The 24,311-nt window shown below is 40.6% G+C and overlaps 1 protein-coding gene across 4 annotated transcripts in view; it reads right to left on the bottom strand.

Annotated features, from left to right (window-relative positions):
* Positions 1–24,311, bottom strand: part of dgki (diacylglycerol kinase, iota) — a 72,539-nt gene that overhangs the window by 14,297 nt on the left and 33,931 nt on the right. The window contains exons 4-23 of one of the 4 annotated variants that reach the window (XM_088346930.1): positions 22,805–22,879; positions 22,675–22,731; positions 22,522–22,590; positions 22,367–22,435; positions 21,254–21,370; positions 21,092–21,166; positions 20,918–21,013; positions 18,007–18,089; positions 17,823–17,883; positions 16,583–16,696; positions 13,948–14,079; positions 12,528–12,606; positions 12,348–12,403; positions 10,939–11,001; positions 9,852–9,925; positions 9,673–9,784; positions 6,815–6,901; positions 4,820–4,932; positions 4,152–4,214; positions 933–1,033 (exon numbers count right to left, since the gene is read on the bottom strand). In XM_088346930.1, the coding sequence (XP_088203056.1) occupies positions 933–1,033; positions 4,152–4,214; positions 4,820–4,932; positions 6,815–6,901; positions 9,673–9,784; positions 9,852–9,925; positions 10,939–11,001; positions 12,348–12,403; positions 12,528–12,606; positions 13,948–14,079; positions 16,583–16,696; positions 17,823–17,883; positions 18,007–18,089; positions 20,918–21,013; positions 21,092–21,166; positions 21,254–21,370; positions 22,367–22,435; positions 22,522–22,590; positions 22,675–22,731; positions 22,805–22,879 (1,696 nt within the window). The remainder of the gene's footprint in view (positions 1–932; positions 1,034–4,151; positions 4,215–4,819; positions 4,933–6,814; positions 6,902–9,672; positions 9,785–9,851; positions 9,926–10,938; positions 11,002–12,347; positions 12,404–12,527; positions 12,607–13,947; positions 14,080–16,582; positions 16,697–17,822; positions 17,884–18,006; positions 18,090–20,917; positions 21,014–21,091; positions 21,167–21,253; positions 21,371–22,366; positions 22,436–22,521; positions 22,591–22,674; positions 22,732–22,804; positions 22,880–24,311) is intronic. The other 3 variants (XM_088346931.1, XM_088346932.1, XM_088346934.1) reach the window with 3 other exon arrangements.

The following is a 24,311-nucleotide window of genomic DNA, read 5'->3' as shown; positions in this document are numbered from 1 at the left end:
GAAACAAACGAGATAAAAAGAGAAATAGTGAGAGGAGGAACAAAGGAGAGAGAAAGAAAGAAATCCAAAGAGAAATAGAAAGAGAGATAGAGAGAATGAGAGAAAGAAAGAAGGTGAAAGCAAAGGAGAGAGAGAGAGAGAAAAGAGAGAGAAAAGGAACAAAGGAAGAGAGAGAAAAGAAGGAAAAAAGACACAGAGAGAAAGCGACAAAGAGAAATGGAAGAGACAGAGAGAGTTAAGGAGAGGGATATATAGTGAGAGAAAAAGGGAGGAAGAGAGAGAAAGAGAGAATGAGGGAAAAGGGGAAGAAGAGAGAGAAATAGAGATAGAGAAACAGAGAGAGAGAGAGAGAGGGAGAGAGAGAGAATGTGAGAAAGAAAAGAGACAAAAAGAGATTTAGTGAGAGAGGGGGAAAGAGAGAAAGAAAAAAATACAAAGACAAATAGAAAGAGAGAAAGAGAGGAGAGGAGAGAAGGGGAAAGCAAAAGAGAGAGAGAAAAGAGAGTCAAAAAGGAACAAAGAGAGAGAAAAATAAGACACACAGAGAGAAATAGACAAAGAGGAACAAAGAAAGAGAAAGAGAGAGAGGGGATGTTGTGAAACAAAAGAGATAAAAAGAGAAATAGTGAAAGAGGGGGAAAGAGAGATAGAAACAAATCCATAGAGAAAAAGAAATACAAGTACAGCGTTTGTGAGAGGCACCTGGCTTTGGCAACATCAAATCACCATATTCAAACCTGCACCTTGTTTTTCTCTTGCGCTTCCCTCAGCGGGCCAGATTCAATCCCTTAGCGGGCCCGATACGGCCCGCCTGTTTGACACCCCTGGTTTAGTGCAATATCCCCCAGTAAGAATGACTTTGGCGTTGACTGTATCGTGAATACCGTCGACTCCCCAGCAGTACAATGGCTGACACACAGACACAAACTCACAGATGTCTCGGAGCCTCTCTTTGTCGTACTGCAGCTGGTCGTATTGGTGCAGGCTGATTCGGTTGACCCGCAGTCGAAGTCGCTCGGGGACGGCGTGAGGGCTGCGTTTGTGAAAGGATGTCCCGAAACAGAAGCGACAGAAACGTTTGAATCAGACTTCTCCTGGCAAACTGATGCTTTTTAGAGGCGCCGGACGTTATGTGCAAGTAGGTTACTGACACAGAAAAGCAGCAGAAGCACAAAGACGAGAGAAGAGAGACGACGACATGCCGCTCTCATGTCATATAAGTACATTTGAGTCTGCTGTATGTGTATTTGTGATATGTTGCAAACCCTACAAGAGGAGTGGGCAAACTACAGCCCCCGGGGGCCATATAATCTAGCCAGCTGTTAAAATATAGTGGTATGATTAGAGCGATAGAGCGACAGACATACAGACAGAGACAAACAACGATTCTTTTAATCATTTACTTTATTGATGGAGATATTTATCTGATTTCACGCAAAAGAATATTTCTGAACTAGCCCTATTGCAATTTTCATTTTTCAATGTGTATTATCAAAGGGGGATGTATTATATCAATTTACCTTGATTCTTTTTGGTCCCTGGATCACCCTCTTCCACCAGAGGATACCTAATTATCCTGTGCTTTCATAATGACACTTTGGACAGCACCCATGTTCGGGTCATGTTGATTTTTCACCTCCAATTTTCACCACCCATTTTTCCATTATCAAGAACGGCATCTCCTTTTTTCCGGTTTCATCCTGATTTGTGAGGGTTTTTTTTGTTTTTTGTTTTGGGTTCTGACAGATTATTGAAATGTTCTTTGACTATTTGTTTGTTACCTTGTTGAGAATTTTGTGATTAAATACCATCATTTTTTAGCACCTTGCCGTACTTCCTGCGTTTGTGTCGACTGCAAATCACAAAAATTATGACCGTTTCAAAACAATTGGTTAAAAGGTCTATTTATAAACCAATATTACATCAAACATGTGTATGTAAGTGTTTGCATGAATATCTATTCACAAGTACAAATTGGTGAAAAATTGGACTGGCGTACGTTATAATTTTGCCCCCTATGTATTGCAATCAATCATATTTTCCTCCAGTCCCGACCTCTTTGCCAAATTTTTCAACCCGTAGCTTGCTACTCAAAAAGTTTGCCTACCCCTGCCCTACAAAGCACGATTCCATCTAAACTGGGGGCAGGCGAGTATTGGTATTTGAAAACGCTTTTTGAAAATAAGTTTGGATGACCACGAGTATTATTTATTTCAGGAAAAATACTTTTACCGAGGTGTTGTTATGTATGTCTTTTTAAATGTCGTTCAAAAAAATAATTGATGTAATGATTAAAATAATTTGCCTGAAATTAGAAATACACACATTCTACTTTTTGACAGGTCTATAGTTTTTATGTTTACACAGAAAACCAAGATGGACTCAGCTCAGGGACACAGGGTTATTCATCTTCAGTGGTCAAAAATTTGATATGAATAACCAAAGGGTGAGTATGTATAACAAGCTTAGAATCTGTGCTGATACCAGACATTTTTAAGGTATCGTACTCGCAATGGTAGATAGTATCCACTGCCCTGGCGGCCACTTAAAGATTAGGAACCTTAAGTTGAATGAAAGTTAAATTGCAATTATATCAATGCAACACTCAGGTAGACAAAGGGTGGCTTCAGAGGACAGTAAGGGCAGAACAGCGAATCATTGCCTGCCCTCTCCCCTCCCTGATGGACATTTACTCCACTCCTTGCCTCAGAAGAGCCAAAAACATTATCTAGAACATGTTACATGCAGGTGCCCAGCTTTTTGACCTGCTGCCCTATTAAAGGCGCTCCATGTGCATTCAAAACAAAAACACCCAGAATGAGATACAGCTTCTCCTCAAGGGCCGATACCACCTTGAACTCCCATCTACAGCGTTATTGAGCATAATATTCTGTACTTCTGCCACTGTGAATACACACATATTTTTTTATGTCGTTGATATGTTTTATTTGATTTTTAATATTCTTTCTCACACGTTTTTAATGTGTCTTGCTTTGCAGTGAGAAAGAAGGCTTTTGATTTTGTTGTATTGTTGTCCAATGACAATGAAGGCCATTCATTCATTTATTTATGGATGGAAATATTCAGTCATATTATGTGCAGAGGTGTTATCAGTGTCTAAAACTCATGACAAAAAGTTACCGGACAGAAAGGCAGACAACTCTGAAAAGTTGCCTTAAAAAAATCCATAAAGTTGCCTGCCCCATTTTTCACAACTTGAAACGCAATAGGACGACTAATCGCAAAAAAGCCCATTGATGCAAAGTATTAAGGATTGATAATCAGAATATATAACAGATCAACACTTTAAAATTAAGTTTATTATAAATCTACTTATAACATTCATTGCATGTATATGACTTCACTGTATTCCATCTGACATCAGTATGTACCAGTATTTACTCATCTTCATTCATGCAATGTTTGCGTTGCGTCGTCTGCTACAAGTCACGCGAACTCCTCTTTCCACGATGCTTTTAATGTACATTTACATTTTGTAGCTTCATAAATTTTGTTAGCTTCTTTTAAATGTTTCTTCTGGGGGTGAGCTTTTGGCTTGATTCCTAACCACTTATCCATATTTCTTGTGTTCTCTGTGCGTGTACATTGTAAAACGATATGCAAATGCACGACCTTATAAGGCTCAGGAAAGTCCGGAAGCACAAAGTTAATCGATGCAGGATTCTGATTGGCTGCAGAGTATGCAAATTGCCAAACAAACCAAAATTTTCAAACTGAACGAAGATTTAGAAATTGGAATAAAGCAAATGTTTGAAGTGAAATTTTTTTTTTCGGTTTTATTTATCTTATTTTGTTTTTTCATGAAAAAGTTGTCGGCCACCCGGGCGGAGACGTTTTGTAAGTTGTTCGCCCGACGTAAAAGATGCACGCCCCGGGCGTCCGGGCAGACGTTTTAGACACTGGTGTTATCCATGTCGTATCGGTATCCACAACTACTCAAAATTAGGGTAGCGGTATCCGTGGTATCAAATATCCCTCATGTTAATGAGTAAAGTAACATTTCTCTAAATGGTCCAACAAATCCTTGAAAAAAAAGTTGGGAAATATCTCAAACCTATTACCAATAAATCTAAATTCAGAGAAGTTCTTTACATCAGTGACAGAATGTCAACAGAGGCTGAGGTACTTACACAGAGAAGGAGTCGGGGGGAGCAGAGAGGCGGCGCAGATCAGCTGCACACACCTTCTGAATACTACCGCCACGCACACAAACACACAGACACCAGAAAGAGAACGGGGAGGCATGGCGAGGGAGGAGAAGGATTCAAACAATGATGAACGTTGCGTTGGCGGCAGGATGGAGGGGAAAACACAAAGAGGATGGAGAGGTAGAGAAAAGAGGTCAGTTGAGGCTGAGCAGCGTCACACCCACAAAAAGTTACTGCAGCACAGTTGGATTTAGTTGCACACTCTCAGTCACGCAGGCTTGAGTTTGCGACAAACACACATGCTGCAAAAACAAAACGATAACATGAGAAATACTGTAAGCTATTGATTACATCTTTTGGAACGTGTAAAAAGTGGGTTTTAGAGAACCACTCTTAAGATAACAGATTTGCCATCTCACCTTTATTTTGGACGCAAAAGCTGTGCTAATTTCGTAAAAAACGAGATTTCTTTCACACGTTATTGTTCCTTTATCAATATACATATATATTTATCTCGGTTGGATAACATTTTTGCAGCACTCTTACCCATCCACCCCCATACACAAGTAATATTAGTGCAGTGCAGGGGTGGAGAAGTGTTAGTCGCTTTGCAAACGGCAAAGACTCAAGCGCGTGTTTATGAGACTCACTCGTTGAGCAGCGGCACGGACGTTCGCCGCTTGCTCTTCTGGACCATGTTGGCTTGGTTGCGCAGCGAGATACGTAGCGTGGACGGTGCCAATCGGCACGGCTCGCCATCCACCTGCGTGAGAGGAGGAACAGACGTGTAGAGGAAATACTCTGCCACAAATCTATTTCCCTTAACGTTTTTCCAATCACTGAAGCTGCCAATACCTTGAAAAACCCACAATCCAGTCACAGGAAGTGACTAGACTCTCCAGCAGTGTAATAAAAATTGGAAAAACCTCGACTTTTCATTATTAATGAAAAGACAAATGATCTGCGTCTGTGTTCCATGTTCATGCCAGGTTTTATTACACTGCGTGTCTAAAAGGAGATTAGCCTAATGTCAATTTTTTTCCCCCAAATGAAAAATAACTTTATTTTGAAAAAGTATCAGCAGGATCTCACCGGTCACTTGACCCGCCTACGGTGACAGTGACATCATCACAATTTAAAAGGAGACGCACGCGCAACTTTGTTCCTCTCTTTTCACCAGCGGCTCTCCACACGAGCTGCCGTCCGCACCAGCCCCAGACCAGGAGGCCCCCCAAAAAAGGGTGCAGTAACCTGGATTAAGATGGCTGACCGCGGGATCTTCAGGCTTGGAATCTGGTCACACCGAAATTTCGAAGCTGCGAGATTCAATGGTTGCGGCTGTACCTTCCGCCTGGCTGAGGACAACCACCGTGAAGTACATTGCCAAAAGGAAAAGGGACCTGGCTCCCTTCATCTTCCTGTGAAGCCTTGTGCTCCCTTCATACACTCCACCATCCCCCCCAGTTGCCTACTTTGTTCTCAGAGGTACACAAGAACGCAACCACCTGTTTTGGGTGCAGGGTCAAATATTCTTTCCTCTTTGACATGCTATGAAAAGAATTCCTGATCATTTAAATGAGTTGACTATCTTGAAACCGGGTTTATTGATTGCAACCGAATTTCCTCCCTCTCCCCACCTTTGCTAACACCGTGAGTGCTTGTGTCAACAATTTGCTGTATTCTTTCGTTTGATTTAACTTTCCTTGTTATGTGAATAAAACGTAGTTTGGTAGATTCAAACCACGGTCATGTTTTTGTTCGTGTGTCTGATTATTTTCCTTCTGGATTGATAAATCTTTATCCATATCAATGAACTGCAAAATCGATCATTTAAAAACTAAAAATAAAACATGTTTTAAGTATTTCTTCCTTCAACGTAAATGCTAGACACAATATAAGGCTATGTTGGATTAATCCGTTTGGGGAACCCAGAGCACTACCAAATAAGTAATCACTGAATTAGATTTAGAACCAAATAAAGGTAATTCAAGGTATTTTTTTCTGCAAATGTCAACCGGTTTAAACAATGTACCGCTTAGTACAGGCATGTCAAACATATGGCTTGCGGGCCAGACTTATTCCAACCATACATTCCTGAGTATGTCAAAAAAGAAGCGAGTCTCCAGGTCATTTCTATCAAAAGTTCAGATTTTTTAAATAAATACAAACCATATTTTCCCTCTGGCCGCGAGAGGATATACTCTGAGCTTTAGTAGGCTAGTTCAAATGTTTTGTTTTTCCTTTCAAATCAGTACAACATTAAAGAAAAAAATATATATTTTTTTCATAGCTTCCAAATGAGTTTGTATAGTGTGGTGAGTCGGTTCAGGAGTAAAACTGAATTCACTCAACTTAAAATAAACCAGTTAATACATGCAATGCCAAACATGAAAATAGTTTTTCCCATTGTTTTGTGAATAAATGTGTTAAGTTTGGGGAAGATCCCTTTTCATTCATGAATAAAATATGTATGGAAGGCTACTAAAGTAGGCTGAATGATAAGGCATAATACTGCAAAACTTTGGTAATATAAAACAATTTAAGTTGACAGTCTTTTAATGATCTGCCCCCCATAACGTCTGAATCCGGCCCAAGAGGCAAACTGAATTTGACATCCCTGGCTTAGTGGGAACATGAAAACAAACCTGAACAGGAACAGTCTTGAACGTGGTGAGGACAACCTCTCTGCATTGGTGCAGCCTCTCACCGTGACCGCCAACCTGTAAGGCTGCCTGAAGAACAGCCGGGGGAAATTATTGTCAGTTATATTGAATAATTAAGAAAAAAAAGGATATATATATAAATATTGATTAAGAAAACAACAAAGCAATTATTTCTACATGTCCCTCAATAATTCAAAATTTTATTCCAAATGCTTTTTTTGTGCATTTAAGCTTTTTATTTTAAAATTGAAATTCACAAGAAATTCAAGGCATTGAACTTCAAGCAATTTGGAACTGATTTTGCATTGAATTCACTGTTTTACGAAAGTAGCATTCAAGAAAAAAAAAATCATTTAACAAGTCGTTCCATACTCATACAACTGGAATTTAATGAGACTTTATCATGTACAGTACTTAATATTAAAGAATAAGATATTTATAACCACTAGCAAAAAGAATGGAATCATCAGTCTTGGGCAAACCCTTAGTCAGACATTTTATTCTGTAGAAAAAAACTCAGATCACAAACATGAAACGATCGTGAGGTTATTCCAAAGTGCAACATATTGGCATTCAGAAACACGAAAATAAATAAAAAACATTGCAATGGTCAGTAAATGTTACTTTTATTGAGCAAGTGCAGGGAAATAAAAATGGAATCACTCCATTCTGAGGAAAAAAAATGGAATCAGTGTAATTTGAGTAGAAAATAGGGACACACCCAGTCAATTTCCTTTCCTTAATTGGGTGCCTGGCTTAGATTAAGTCTGTTAAGTCAGCAGTTAAAAACAGTGCATTATTACACCTTGAAGGGCTCCTTAACTAAGTGAATTGACAAGAATCCTGGCTCCAACATGAGAGATCTCTCTTGAGACCAAGGACAGGATACTCAAACCTCTTGAAAAAGGTAACTCTACTCTATACAACACGCTACAGTTGTTATTAGCACGTCACATTGGGTATTTATATATTGTATTCCTTTTGCTTTATTATTGTATTGTTCTCAGCAAAGGGATGCTGCTGGAAATGTGAATTTCCCTGCGGGGATGAATAAAGTATCTATCTATCTATCTATCTATCTTTTGGTTGCCAAAGATGTGGGTTGTTAACAGTTAGCTGTAGCGAAGATTTGGAAAAGGTACAAACAGCACGGGAAGGTTGTTAAAGTCAAGTATACTGGTAGGCTAAGGAAGACAAAATAAACCACTAAACTTTAGTTGTTTGTCTTGACGGCTGCATGTCTTCCTTAGTGACTAAAGGACAAATGTCTTGACAACAGAATATACAAAACAAGACAAATAAAGAGGAAATGGGAAGAAGTTGGAGTCAGTGTATGTGACAGAACTGTGCAAAACGGCCTAAAAGAAATGGTGTTTTGTATACGAAAGCTAAAAGGAAACCATGGTTGATGCGTAAACACAAAAGAACAAGACTGCAATGGGCTAAGGAAAGGCAATTGTGAACTGTGGTTGACTGGATGAAGGTAATCTCTCGTGATGAGTTAAGAATCAGCATTGGACAAAGCGATGATACTGGAACTTTCGTTTGGTGCCGTTTTGGTGAGATGTACAAAGAGGACTGCCTAAAGAAAACATTCCCACAGTCCTCAATGATATGGGGTTAAGTCAGGTAAAGGCACTGCAAAGATGGCTGTGGGCAAATCTGCAATACATGCACCAGTTTACATTTACATTTTGTAAAGCTTTCTTTTTCCTTCAATTGAATAAATGGGGACGATGAACTCATTTTCCAAGATGGCAATGCACCATAGCACAGAGCAAAAACTGTGAAAGCATTCCAGTCAATGTCGTGGCCTGCAAATAGCCCAGATCTCAACCCAATTGAAAACCTGTGGTGGAAATTGAAAAAAAAAATGTCCACAGCAAGGCTCTGACCTGCAAAGACGATCTGGCAACTGCAATCAAAAGAGTTGGCACCAGATTGATGAAGAATGCTGTTGGTCACTCATCAAGTCCATGCCTCAGAGACTGCAAGTTGTCATAGAAGCCAATGGTGGTGCAACTAAATACTAGTTATATGTTTTTATTGTTACTTCTTTGTCTGTTTTTCATGATTTCCATATTTTTTTTTCCTGTGCTGGGTCTATAAAAGGTGCATTAACTGACCACCACAAAGTTTTTTTTGTAATTTCTTTTAGTGTTTCTGAATGTCAAGTCGCACTTTTGAAAAACTTTATTATTTTTTCATGCTTTTTATTAGAGTTCGTGTTATAGAATAAAATGTCGGAGTAAGTACTTGCCCAAGACTGATGATCCCATACTTTTTGCTAGGGGTTGTATAAGTCAAATTTAGAACTCTAAATCACAATCCTGAAATTAAGTTGTTTTATATTTATACAAGATTAAATTAACCCAAGAAGGCTTAAGAGAGGCATAGCCACCCAATGGCCCACGCTGTGCTATGTTCTCATGCTCCCCTCCCCTCTCTTCTTCCATTTCAGTCCATGGTTTGTTCCATTTGAGTTGTTCCATATCATTTTATTGAGAGCCAGTGCCTTTTATTGCCGATAATAAGGTATCCCCCTCTAAGAAGGAAATGATTGTGAAATACGAAAACGGTGTCCGTCAAAGCGCTGCTTAAAGCTACAGTGAATGGTTCAAAATTGTTTACTTTTTTATAGATACTTTTTATATACTTTGTCTAAAACAGGTTACATAGCTTGATCACCTCCACAATGTTTAAAGTATAGTTTTGTATTCAAAAATTTGAAACCACTTTGGGTACCACAACATTTTGTCGAGAATCCCACCCCGTTTTTTAGCTTGACGAGCCCTAAAACTAAGAGTAAGCGCGAAACTTTCATTTGGTGCATGCCATACCAGCGAGGCCATGGTGAAGCCGATGACCTCAATGGAGCCGTCGTCGTGGCGCTGCGGCTCAAAGTCGCGGTGGTCGCCGGTGTTTCCCCAGGGCATGGTGCCTGCGCAGTACCTGTACCGCAGAGTCCAGCAAATGTCAATGAGCGCTTCTATCACATCAGCGAGCAGATGAAACAGACCTGGGAATGTTGAGAAAGACGATGCACTGGAATTTCAGTTCCTGGATCTTTGGGGTCAAGTCGGTGCCGTCACACTGCAACACACATGCACAACGAACATTGACTTTGCTTCCTCGACAAAGTTTGAAATACAACAATCGCTTGCTTTTTGCGGTGTAGTTATTTTGCGGATTTTTACCGTGCATTATGTTCTGCATTCTGATTGGCTAAACATTTACTCTGCCTCTGCTCTACTTAGCCGCCAGTAAGGTTGCTCTTTAACCCCCCCTTAACGTTAGACAGTTGATTAACAAAGTCTAGGATCCGGGTGAGGTTAGGCCAAATGTGGTTTTCCACAAAAACAAGGATAATAAAAACATTTTGCTGTTCTTAAATGGACAGTGTTTGATAACTGTTCACTAGATGTCACTGTAATGTGTAGGTCAACCAAAAATGAGCCCAAGGAACACTACAACCTACAGAGACTGAAAGTGAGCAAAAATCTTCTCTTTTCTTCCAATTTTTACCCAGCCTTCTCATAGACAAAAGAAGGGATTTTTTTTTTAAGGAATACATAATAGGGAAAAAGAAATAAGAAAAAGAGGCCAGTAAGGCAATAAAGACAATAGTATAGAAAAGAAAAGGAATAAGGGAAAATGGAGAAGAAAAAAAACTAAAAAGAAAAAGGAATTAAAGAAAAAAGGAGGGAAAAATGCAATTTTCCCTCCTTTTTTCCTTTTATTTTTTTTTTCTTTTCTTTTTAGTATATTTTTTCTTTTTTTTCTTATTTATCTTCTTTTCAATAGTAATAGCAATTTTGTCACTTTGAGTCTCCATATTTTGTCTTTTTCCGTTGTGCTTTTAGCACAGTTTTTTTGTGACACGGTAGATTACAGCGACATCTAGTGGGAAAATAATATACACTTTTCCTTTAACTTTCGTATTAGTGCGAGGGCCTCAAACTGTCAACCTGGGGGCCACGAGTTTGAGACCCCTGCTTTACTGTATTAGCTGCACTAAAAGATTCAGCGACCGCAACGGTTAAACAAAAGTCTATAGCGACATGTCCGATGTGAAAATGATCTGGCGAGAGCGTGTTTGTACTCACCACAACTCGAACGTGCTTGGACAAGTCCCTTGAGCTTCTCTGAAGGAAATCGGAGAAAGCAGCCTGGCAGACGCACACAAAGAAAAATGTCATTCCAAAACGTCCAAAGCAAATATTTTATTTAAGGCAACGGTGAGTGGCTGTTATGTTTTTTTTCCATAGTGCTGTATTGTCGGCAAGAATGAGGCAACCAAATGAATTAGAGGTGTAAAATCAATTAAAAGTAGCTACCGTCTACATACAAACTTTATTCATTCAAGAATCGTGCTTGTAGCTTGAAAATCTTGTGTAACGAGCACATTTTCAGAATATGAAATAAGCTACGCCCACCATAGTTACAGTATCCATGTATCAAAAGGGGAGCAAATATGGCAGCCGAAATAACAACAGCGACCGACCCTTTAGTCCCTATTCGTGATAGCATAGCCGTATCATTTCTTCCGGATTATGCAAATTTCTCTCAAAAGTCAGTAGAAAAGGGTTTTAATTTACTATATGCAGTTATATTCATGGCATTAAGGTGTCCAAAGATCCTAACCTTGTAAGGATGGATGCAAAATGTTGGCGAACTATGAGGAATCAGAAGCCCTGTAATAACTACATATACACTGGACCGTGTGTACAGTAAGATCAAACATCTAGTTGTATCCCCCATCTGTTTGTCCCTCACCTCCCTCATACACCTTCTTTGTTCCTTTATCTCTTTGTTTCCTTATCCTCACTGTAAAATGTGGAACTGGAGTCGTCCAATTTTGTTGTCACAATATATCCCATGTTGTAACAATGACAATAAAGGCATATTCTATTCTATTCTATATAGAAATAGATTCAGATTGGTCGGATCTGAATGACTTACTGGGAATGTAAAGCAATATACACTATACACACTTATTGTTTTCCTTTCAAACAGACCATCATGAGTTTTATGTCACTTCACTTATCTAATGCTATATAAGAAGAAAAGTTTTCCATAGGCTGTCTTTGTAGATAACCTTATAAGATCATAACCTATGACAGGACGAACCTATTGCCGACATTTTTAAGCCGTGTCCTGGTTTCTATTTCATGGCGATATACCAATTTAACGAGGCAGGGAGGAGCTTCATGTCATGCTGTGAGGCTGATTGGGTGCTGTGTCATAAGGACTTAGTTGAAATTGTAACCAACTGATTTTTCCAGCATCAAAAACATCACAACTCTGCACTCTTAGTATCTGTGAGCTACTATCGCTTCTAATGAAGAGTTAACATAATCAGGATTACTTGTCAATTGACACTGGGCACAGTTTTCCCTCACAGTAGTATCAAGAACATTTTTGCCAGTGCAACAAACAGTTGGAAAGTGGCAAGTAGTATGATATGGATACATGTTGACATGGCGCATGCATGTGTGTCAAAAGTGAGACTCACTCCTGCATAGAACATCTTGTTGCGAAAGCGGCTGTTAAACTTCTCAGGATTGGCTTCTGAGAGAGAAAAAAAAATAGATAAAATGAGATCATCATACCGAGAGGGAAAAAGGCAGAAAGTAGGTTTAAAATAGAATAATAGGGGGAGGAATGTGGGCAAGAAGCAATGGATTCCACTTACCCCTGGACTCGTGGAACTCCAATGTGACGTGCGCATCGAAGCCCAGGCTGAAGTAGTTGTTGAACACGTTGAGGGGTAACTAAGGATGTCACAAAAACACATAACTGAAAAGCAAGCGGTACACCTTTTTTAAAACATGTAAAGTTAAAAACAATTAAGGAGAATGGTTTTAAAATTTTCCTTTTAACACAAACTGTTCCAATTGTTTCGTAAACCCACATTTTCCAAATTCCCATAGTCTTTACAAGTATATAGCCATGGCGTTGCCGGGAATTCTACCTGGGTGGGGTTTGTGGAGCCATGGTTTGTTGAAAAAGAGCCAGGGAGCCACTAGGGAGCGCCAAACGAGCGGCATGCAGCCCCAAAGCCACTTGTACATGAAAGAGGATGTTTATCGATTTTGTTGGTATTTATTGAGAGGGGCCTTGAAACAAAACCTAACCTTAAGACACTCGCATGGAGAACTACCGTGTACAGATTTCCGGAATTCAAATCGGGATATAAGTCACACACACACACACACACACACACACACACACACACACACACACACACACACACACACACACACACACACACACACACACACACACACACACACACACACACACACACACACACACACACACACACACACACACACACACACACACACACACAGAGTTTAGATTAGTTCTGAATAGATTAGATAGATTTAGACTAGATTAATACATTAGATTTAGATGGATATATTTTGATAGAATTCATTTCATGAGAAGATGTTTTACGTAATACCTTCTAGAAAATGTTGATCAAACGAAACAATTTGAAATGAAAATCTGTTCAGGGCAATCAAAATAGTTGGTGAACTATTCATATCCTTCATGTTTTAAGCATTAAGTACACCAATCTTTTCTCATTACTCAACTAATTCAAACCACTCGAATTCATAACTGTTAACTTGAATATCTTTTGAACTACTTCCATTTACTAACTGTTTTCCTAATCATATACACAAAAAGGTTGTGAGTAAATACCTATCTTTCCGGTACAAGTTATTGTTTGTCAATAATTCAAATTGGAACAGCATAGCACCAACTTTGGCAGAGAAGGTATTGTACAAAGTATCTGTGTCTGGTATCGTAAAATAAGGTTGGTACTAGTGCTCGTCCCAAGTAAAATTCCCAGTCAAGACAGTCAATAACTTATTAAAAGTACAAGTGTCACGTTTGCTTAAATCTTCTTTTACAGATTCAAAAATTAAGAACAACAATTCTGGAACATTTCAAACCATTTAAACAATTCAATGAATTCCCCAGATTTTTTTATCCACAGTTCACTTCCAAGCATCAGCGCAAAAAGGCTCAGCAAATTATCTCTTTCCGTTCCAAGGTTTTGGTTATTTTTTTCTTTATTCACTTGGCTTTTGCCTCTTATTTACCTTTTGTGTGCCATCTTCGGACTCCTGTTCTGAGCTGTTCTTCTCCACCTCTAGGTTCCACCTGTCTAGCTGCACCACAGTGCCGTCTTCCACGTGACCGAGGACTTTGGATACGGGTTCGTCTGTGTATCCCTGCGAAGCGGAGAGGAAGCAGAGTTTAAGGTGACTTGGTGTGACTTCACTGATCATATTACTATTATTGTGCGATATTACCAAACAGCATTTATGTAGTAGAATATAAATATTTGTTATTATTATTATAACAAGCGGCACGGCAGCTGAGTGGTTAGCACGTCCGCAATACAGTTCTGAGGTCACGGGTTCAAATCCAGCTACCAGCCTTCCTGCGCGGAGTTTGTGTGTTCTCCCCGTGCTCGCTTGGGTTTCCTCTGAGCACTCCCGTTTTGTCCCAAATTCCAAAAACATGCATGCCAGGTTAATTGGCCAGACCAAATTGTTCCTAGGTGTTAATGAGCAAAGTGAGTTGTCTGTCTCTGTGGGCCCTGCAGCTGGCAACCAGTTAAGGGTGTCCCCTGCCCATTGTCTGAAGATGTTTGGGATGGGCTCCAGCACCCCGCGACCCTACTGAGGATAAGCGGTGCAAATAATGGATGGATAATAGCTTATTATAACATAACGACAACGGAATTAAAACGGGCCACCCTGATGGTGCAAAAATTTGATCAAGATAAAATCCCATAGTTTAACTTGAGTCTTCCTCGACACATATATTCCACCTGTCTCACTTTTAACAAAACTGCTCAGTTCCCCCATGGCGGCCATTAGAAAAAAATGCATAAACTAGCCGCATCATTCCATTTGCCGCATGGTTGAAAGCTTGGAAAAAAAAGTTGCGACTTATAGTCCAAATTTTATGGTATATCAAAGTTTTTTTTAAGATATCACTACAAGAATAATAGTCAAGTCAAGTCATGTTTATTTGTGACGTCCTTAGTCACAAAGAGTCTCAGAGGGCTGCACAGACCACAGATTGTTGCAAACAAAAGACTATCATTACACCATTCCCTGATCTAAAACCTACATGAGGACAAGGAAAAACTCAAAAAGCTTAACATGAGGAAAATGAAGAAACCTTGAGACGTCCTTATTCACAAAAGACATATTTTTTGTTCCGCTGGCAAATTGTTCCTCTTTATTTTAAATATTATTGTTATTTTTCTGCGTGTGGGAATGGGTAAGTGTGAAGCACATTGTGAAGCACTTTGTGACTTAAAAAGTGCTATGTGAATGCAGATCAGTTCCTATTTTAAAATAATAAGTTAAGGGTAAGAGTATAAAATATAAGTATAAGTAATATTAAACAAAGAATAAAGAACCGGATCATCCATTGACATTATTGCATATTCCTGTCCAAGCACTGTGACCAGTGTTTTCTTGCAGGGTTAAGGGAGTTTATTTTTTTGGGTAGAAGCCGTTTTTACATGTAACAGTTCTAGACTTGATGGTTGTCGGGTAGTGCAGACTTATAGCTTAATTATAACACGTTGGAATAGGGCACACATACTGATGTGCTGAAAGAAAAAGTGTACTAGCGCATATAATATTTAGAACACTAGTTGAAGTAAATCAAACCTTAAATAACCAAGAATAATAATAATAATAATAATAATAATAATTTCCTTGTATTGTCATTCTGTGTAACAATGTACACAGAACGAAATGTCGATTGCACCTGACCCGTTGTAGCGAGCCGATGCAGCCGCAGCCAACAGAGGGCGCCGCCGACCACTTTTTAAGTCTTAGGAACGACTCGGCCGGGGCGCGAACCACCGACCTCCCAGTCTCAAAGCGGGCGCCTTACTATCTAGGCTACTGAGCTGGTATAAAGAAAAATAATTTCCTTGTATTGTCATTCTGTGTAACAATGTACACAGAACGAAATGTCGATTGCACCTGACCCGTTGTAGCGAGCCGATGCAGCCGCAGCCAACAGAGGGCGCCGCCGACCACTTTTTAAGTCTTAGGAATGACTCGGCCGGGGCGCGAACCACCGACCTCCCAGTTTCAAAGCGGGCGCCTTACCATCTAGGCTACTGAGCTGGTGATGATCTGCATTTATATCGCGCTTTTCAAGTCAATGACTTCCCAAAGCGCTTTACAATGTGCTCCACATTTCCCAATAGCGGCCTTGCAGCCATGTAAGGCGCTAACCTGCTTATTGGGGGTATTAGGGGTTCGGTGTCTTACCCAAGGACACTTCGACATGTAACACAGACGAGTCGGGATTCGAACTGGGATCCCTTGATCCCAAGACGAGCGCTCTACCACCTGAGCTACTGCCGCCCCACAGAGAAAGAAGGATTGATAACACACAAAGAAAAAAACTCTCCAGATGACACAGAGTTCAAGTGTGGTTGACGGGATGCTTGCGTAAACTTCCTGGAATGTGGCCGGAGAATTTTTGTAGGGACAACAAGAACAAGTCACCTTTTATTCAATTGTTACCTTAAAAATGTATTTAGACTTCTACTTGAGCCATAAAATTATTGACTGTGTGGTTGTTGTTGACTTTTTAAACCATCACATTGATAAAAAGCAAATACATCCCACAGATCAAAGCGTTTTATGTCCGTTTTTGAGGGCAAGAATAAACGGGTCAAGGTAATGAACTCACCCCACCCCAGTTGAGCGTCCTGGCAAGGTCATTTCCTGTTCCCAAAGGAAGTACGGCCACCGGAGGCTGGGGGTTCATCTGTAACTCATCCAGCGTAGACAGGATCCATCCCACCTACACCCACACAAACACACATATGTTGAGGCAAATCGCTAACAATAACCTCTGTGTCTTTGAGAAGTGGAACTGATTGGCATTGTGTTCCACGTCTGTTAAACCATGTGTGAGCTTTGTCATTGCTGTCTTGGATTTCCTGCACATTATCAGTTAGCATTGTTGATGTTTTGTCTATTAGTGCTCATCCATTGCAGCCCGGTCACCCTAGAAGGACCTCATTTGCGGCACCTTCTCAAGGTTTTTTATTATCCATTTGCTGGGGTTTTTCCTTGCCCTCGTGCAGGTTTCAGGTCAGGCGGTGTTGTAATTGTGGCCAGTGCATCCCTTTGAGACGTTCTGTGATTAAGGGCTAAACAAATAAATCTGACTTGACTTGAGCAGAAGCTGACAGCAGCTACTTATTGTGATCTTCTCTCATTGGCCCCAAAATGAAAAGACATAAAACATGTTTTTTGGTCAAACCAAGGAGCATTTTGTTTTGATAAATTTTGTGAAAAGGTTAGTTTTCAAGGAATGTTGTTGATTTTATCTACAGTAACTTAAAGTTAAAGGAGCTTTATTTGGAAAAGTCATCATTGCAGCATATGTAAGCATAGTCATGATGCTCGTGCAAGTACGTGCATGTTGACAGACTCGAGACCAATGGAAAATTAAAACAAACCTGGGGCAGTGGCCAGGTGCGAGAGCACAGAATGGTGCCTTTAAGGGATTTGCATTTTAATGAATGCATGGATTGCCCAACCAAACGTGCATTGATCTGGCAAATTAGCGAAGGGCTACATCAGGCATATCCAAAGTCCAGCCTGGGGGCCACTTACAGCCCCTGATCAAATTTTAATACCAGGTGGCCCAACAGTAATATTGATGGCAGTATGAAATACATTTTTTCATTTTTTTTTTTTTTTTAACATTTCACCAGATGATGGCAGTAGCCCTTTGACCAACTTGGCATTGGCTTTCTGTGAGCATTTTAGCCTACCCCATTTCCGGTTGAATAAAAGCATAGAGGCTCTTTGAACACTGTTGGCCATTGTTAACACATACTCAATAGAGAAAATGAAGCATGCCACCTTTAACGAGTTCTATTAAGACAAATGTGGCGGACAAAGAACATTAACTTTACCGTGCCGTCTCCACCACATGCCAGGATCCTCAAATTTGGCACTTTCCGATACAAATCTAACCTGTGAGATGAAAAAAAAACAGCGAGTGGTTGTTATAGCTCAGTAAAGCAATTCATAACTCCCTTTATAAAAAGACAAACACATGCAACGGAAGGACGAGAGAAGACGGCTAGAAAAACTCACGCTTCTCGAAGGCCGCCCTGAGAGAGGTCGAAAACCTGCCGCGGGTTCAAGATCCACATGAACATCTGGAGCACCTTGGCGCCCTGTGGACAGGAAGCTTTGAGAGTTGGATGACCCGGAATGACTTCTGACCTCTATGGCCTAGTGTCCACGTTTCTTATTTCGAAACTATTTTAGGCCCAGCGCACACCTGGCAGCATCCGCTCGAAACGCCACTGGCGATCGGCATTTTGCTTTTGGCTTTACAGGGAGTGCAGAATTATTAGGCAAGTATTTTTGAGGATTAATTTTATTATTGAACAACAACCATGTTCTTAATGAACCCAAAAGTCTCATTAATATCAAAGCTGAATATTTTGGAAGTTGGAGTGGGGCTTTTTTAGTTTTAGCTATTTTAGGAGGATATCTGTGTGTGCAGGTGACTATTACTGTGCATAATTATTAGGCAACTTAACAAAAAACAAATGTATACCCATTTCAATTATTTATTTTCATCAGGGAAACCAATATAACAGCTCAACATTCACAAATATACATTTCTGACATTCAAAAACAAAACAAAAACAAATCAGTGACCAATATAGCCACCTTTCTTTGCAAGGACACTCAAAAGCCTGCCATCCATGGATTCTGTCAGTGCTTTGATCTGTTCACGATCAACATTGCGTGCAGCAGCAACCACAGCCTCCCAGACACTGTTCAGAGAGGTGTACTGTTTTCCCTCCTTGTAAATCTCACATTTGATGAGGGACCACAGGTTCTCTATGGGGTTCAGATCAGGTGAACAAGGAGGCCATGTCATTAGTTTTTCTTCTTTTAGACCCTTTCTTGCCAGCCACGCTGTGGAGTACTTGGATGCGTGTGATGGAGCGTTGTCCTGCATTAAAATCATGTTTTTCTTGAAGGATGCGGACTTCTTCCTGTACCACTGCTTGAAGAAGGTGTCTTCCAGAAACTGGCAGTAGGACTGGGAGTTGAGCTTGAGTCCATCCTCAACCCGAAAAGGCCCCACAAGCTCATCTTTGATGATACCAGCCCATACCAGTACCCCACCTCCACCATGCTGGCGTCTGAGGCGGACTGGAGCTCCCTGCCCTTTACCGATCCAGCCACGGGCCCATCCATCTGGCCCATCAAGACTCACTCTCATTTCATCAGTCCATAAAACCTTAGAAAAATCCGTCTTGAGATTTTTCTTGGCCCAGTCTTGACGTTTCAGCTTGTGTGTCTTGTTCAGTGGTGGTCGTTTTTCAGCCTTTCTTACCTTGGCCATGTCTCTGAGTATTGCACACCTTGTGCTTTTGGGCACTCCAGTGATGTTGCAGCTCTGAAATATGGCAAAACTGGTGGCAAGTGGCATCTTGGCAGCTGTACGCTTGACTTTTCTCAGTTCACGGGCAGTTATTTTGCGCCTTGGTTTTTCTACACGCTTCTTGCGACCCTGTTGACTATTTTGAATGTAACGCTTGATTGTTCGATGATCACGCTTCAGAAGCTTGGCAATTTTAAGAGTGCTGCATCCCTCTGCAAGATATCTCACTATTTTTGACTTTTCAGAGCCTGTCAAGTCCCTCTTCTGACCCATTTTGCCAAAGGAAAGGAAGTTGCCTAATAATTATGCACACCTGATATAGGGTGTTGATGTCATTAGACCACACCCCTTCTCATTACAGAGATGCACATCACCTGATATGCTTAATTGGTAGTAGGCTTTCGAGCCTATACAGCTTGGAGTAAGACAACATGCATAAAGAGGATGATGTGGTCAAAATACTAATTTGCCTAATAATTCTGCACTCCCTGTAGGTGAGGAAAGTCAGAAGCGAGTCAAGATATGCTTATCACCAGTAAAAGCTCCATGAATTGTCATCGGGTCTACAACTCGTGGGAAACCGCAACAATCGTGACTGACAGAGACCTGGCTCATCCCAAACATCCCTGATGCTAGGGTGCAGCCAGCTGGCTGCGCTCTTCATCGCTTTCTTACACTGAAAGAAAAAGCCCCCTAATTGTGTTATCCTTTTGCTTAATGAAAATAAAAACCATTATCCAACTGCAATTCTGTGTTCTTTGTTTTTATTTCTATTTGTAGTTGTTATTTTGTTGTGTATATCATATTTTACAGTCATATATATTATACTTCTCTAATATCTAATAAAAAAAAATTATGTTCCTACTTTGCGGGATTTTCATGGAACGCAACCCCCGCAAAAAACAAGGGGTCACTGTAATACATAACAGGAGCAAAACAGGAGGTCTGATGGTACTTTATTCATTATTGACTTCGCATTACGATATTTCAACATTTTCCCCCACTAATCAACTTGAATTGAACAACAGTGGAAGTTATTTGTCAAAAATGCAAGTTTTTTTCCGTATCATTGGGGTCATTGTGTAAGGTCGTCTGAGTTTCCTTGAATTCTTGATAAACGCGGACAAGCAAATGCAGTTTGTATGTATGTAAACGCCGCAACGATCGATGAAAACAACACAAAAAGATAACCTTTAATGTCTGTTACAATCTGGCACTATTCCCCACAGTATGGTTGTCCTGGAGCAGTCATGTTGAAATATAGGGCTCACATTTTATGCGACGCTGCTCTCATTTACATTTTCTTTCCACGCGGTAGTAAGTTTGTGCTCGGCTTCGTACACGCTATCTGACTCACGTAATCTAAAAATATGCGACGTAAACAATTTGGAGTAGAGAAAACGGCACAGCTGAAACGGCTGCAGGTGTGAGGGGGCACGGGACTGTCGCTGTTCTGCAGCAAAAGGCATCAACGGCAAATTCCTCTCGTGGTCGGCAGCGTGTGTGCGCTGGGCTTTAGCCACATTCATGCAAATGGACTGATATTTGGCAAAAGTGGAAATCGCTGTGTTGTTTTTTCAAATTGAGCCCTTCAACTACCTGATTGCCTCCACTTTTGGGGTTGACAAAGACCAGGATGGGTTTCATGAGCAGCGAGGGGAGCGGCTTCAGCATGAACGGTCGCCATTTGGACTCCTTGGGAACATAACATTTTAGTTGGGTAGATGGGGACACAGTCAAGTATAATTATTTGAAAATCGATGATTCACTCACGTCCAGGCCCTTCTTGCTGGTCCTGCGCTTGAAAGACGTTCGCTTTTTCCTCCTGGCGGAATTCTTGAGCGAGTTCTACACAAGGGCGAGGAGGTTAGAGGTTAACGCTTGGCGATAGTGACTAGCACACGCTAGGGAATGCTATGTGATGCGTGCGCATGCCTGCGGTTTCCTGACTTTGATGATCCAGGACGGAGGCACGATGACGCCGGCATGGGCCCCAAGTGAGCACGGCTCCTCGATCTGATGCAGCATGAAGCATGTCACCTTGTTGTGGAACTGCGCACGTAACGAAGATGAGACGCCGGTTAGTTTGTTCAACATTTCTAATCCAATGCTATATCATTTTGCATTTTCAAACCCATATACTTTGCTGTATTGACTTCACACGCATCTAAATTTAGTTTCCTTTTTAGAGTTAGAATTATCTTTATTGCCATCGATAATAACGTCAAATGAACATTGTTTGCAACGAGATTAGACGTGGCACTCTAGAATAAACGTGACCTAAAGAACCATATAAAATAAAAAGGACGTCAAGATGGCCAGTCAAATTGTTCCTAGGTGTGAATGAGAGAGTGTATTGTCCGTCTCTGTTTGCCCTGCGACTGGCTGGCAACCAGTTCAGGGTGTCCCCTGCCCACTGCCCGGAGATGGCTGGGATGGGCTCCAGCACCCTTGCAGCCCTACTGAGGATAAGCGGTGCAGATAATGTATGGTTTGATGTTGGTTTGCCATTAAATTCCCTTTTTCTAGTGATTGTCATGGCATGGATTAAAAATACTTTAAGAGACACTGTGTGATATTTGACCAGTAGATGTCACTGTAATGTGTAGTGAGACTCAAAGTGACCAAACCGCACAATCGTGTCAGCTCCTTCTAGTTGAGCCTCATGTTATGTCAAATAATTCAAAAATTCTCAACCAAAGCACGTTTTAAAAAAATGTAAATTCATATTTTTAAAGGATTTTTTCAGGTGCTGCTCAGTATATTTATTTTAAAATGTCACAAACATTCATGTGCCTTCATGTATGGTTCTTTCAGACTCACTGCCCCTAATTGGTTTGTGATTAATTTAAAATTAAAAAAATCCTACGTATTATGTGTAAATGAAAAAAACATCGCCCCAAAAACTTCATTTAGATTGTCGTTTTTCTGTATGACTAGTAACACGACAATGCTAATAGCCAGTATGAAAAGCAAAAAGGAATCAAGGATAGATCATCCTAAAAAGTGAAATAACAAAACAAATCCAAATTCCCCGCACAGACTTACAGCCTGTTTACACCACGAACAGCTGATGGCGATGATTTCTTTACTGTGGAAAAACTTCTGCTGAAAGCTCTTTGGAAAAAAAAAACCACACACACAGGTAAAGATAAACAGCAATAACACATTGAACTATAACGCATGAACATTTTGCCACCAACCTTTCCACACTGTTTGCATTTCCCCTCTTGTCTCCGTCGGTGCACCCAGTGATGCCTGAGCAGGTTCTGCTGTAAAAAGACGAGACACTCATTCTTACGGTTTTAGTTCTGTTCGCGTTACCCGTCCAACTCAATTTTCATTGGGTGACTTACATCTCTGAGGCACCGTGACCCCCCTTCTCTAAAGGTTGGCTTGCACTTGAAGTTGATCTTGAGCACAACATTCATAGTAAAATTATATGTCATCTAATGAGTTATAACACTATGTGTGTTCGCAGGTTACCTTTTCTAGTTGCTCCATGCAACTCGTGTGAACGATAATCTTGCAGGCGGCGCACTTTCTCCTGGGTGCAGACTTCTGCAAATACAAAAAAACATACACACAGGTTGTGATAAGATCATGTACACGGTTTATATGATAAAGTGTGGTGTTAAGAGCGCAATTATGTTGTTAATATCTATACTGTAAAAACGTTTCCAAAGGCATTAAGTGAGTTGGTCTTTTTTTTCTCTCTCAATAAACAAGAAGAAGAAAACAGACTTGAGTGAGTTAGCTGATAATGACTTGAGTCTAGACGTTTCAGTGAGTGAGCGCTTCACATCTTTATTGGGTGAAGCACCTTATTTGGTAGCTGGAACGAGTGTTTCTGAATGGATTTGTGGCAGGGCAGCCACCTGAGCCCATTTCAAGATTAAAAATGAGTTCATTTTTAAAAAGCACTTCAAAAAGAGCAAATGAGTTCAAAAGGGCAGCTTCAAAAAACATCTGAGTTTTCAGTATACAGGTATATATTTTTTGATGATCCACTCAGGAGGATTGCAATATTTTGCACTCCGCCGGACAACAGGCTTTGAAGGCTGAAAATCTAAAGCCAACTTTGGAAGCACCAGAATGATCGTGAGTGCAAAATGTATCTCTGCGTTTTGGGGAGCTCTCTACTTATATGATTCTTTTGAGGCTGGGTCTAAGAATCCTGACAGTAATGAAACATCAAGCGATAAGCGTGACTGAGAGACTGTCTTCGTGCGTCCACATTCTTCTCGCTCTCCACGAGAAGCAAGGCACTTATTTATGTGGAATTTGGAGGACAGTTCTTTAGTCTAAGGTCGTGGTGTCCTTTTTAAGCCCAGATGGAACATTTGTCTTGTTGAGGGCCAACACAGCGAGTTCCCTTTTTGCTGCACTTCTTTTTACAAGCACTCCTTTGTTTTTTCTTTCTTTTCAGGAGCACAGTGCATTGTATCTATGGTCATTTCTCATAGTATCATTGCACCCTTTGTGTATGTGCTGTGTGTTTTTGTATTTGTGCTTCTTAGATTTTCATAAAACTTTGGTGCACTTTTGACTCCAAGCTGACTCAAGTAGTCAGGAAACGAAAAAGGTGAAAGGCAGATGTAGAAGTGTGAAATTCTAAGACTTGATCCCCATCAACTAAACATTCTGAAAAATGCACACAAAAAAGACAAATATCAATAATAAAACAAAAAAGCACAAAAATTTGGGGGGTAGAGGTGATGGTCTGGCATGCATGAGGTCTTCTCTTGGTTTGCCAGAGGCAAAGTTTCACAGAGGCCAGTGCTTATCTTCACAAACTAAAAGAGAAATGAGATTAGCAAATAGTTAACCACTGCAGCCGCTTACTTTCTTCGAAATAATTCTGGGGGGATTATGATCTCAATTTATGATAGTTACTGGAGTGGTGGAAGATCCTAGCATGCAGGAACACCTTATCAAAAGGGTGCAAAGGTGTCGCCAGGACCGTGAGCAACCAGCCGCCCCCAGCCCAGTG

The sequence above is a fragment of the Urocampus carinirostris genome, chromosome 11, assembly GCF_059441175.1.
Source record: "Urocampus carinirostris isolate Australia breed hairy pipefish chromosome 11, RoL_Ucar_1.0, whole genome shotgun sequence".
NCBI classification, from domain to species: domain Eukaryota; kingdom Metazoa; phylum Chordata; class Actinopteri; order Syngnathiformes; family Syngnathidae; genus Urocampus; species Urocampus carinirostris.
This window is presented reverse-complemented; position numbering and strand designations above follow the sequence as displayed.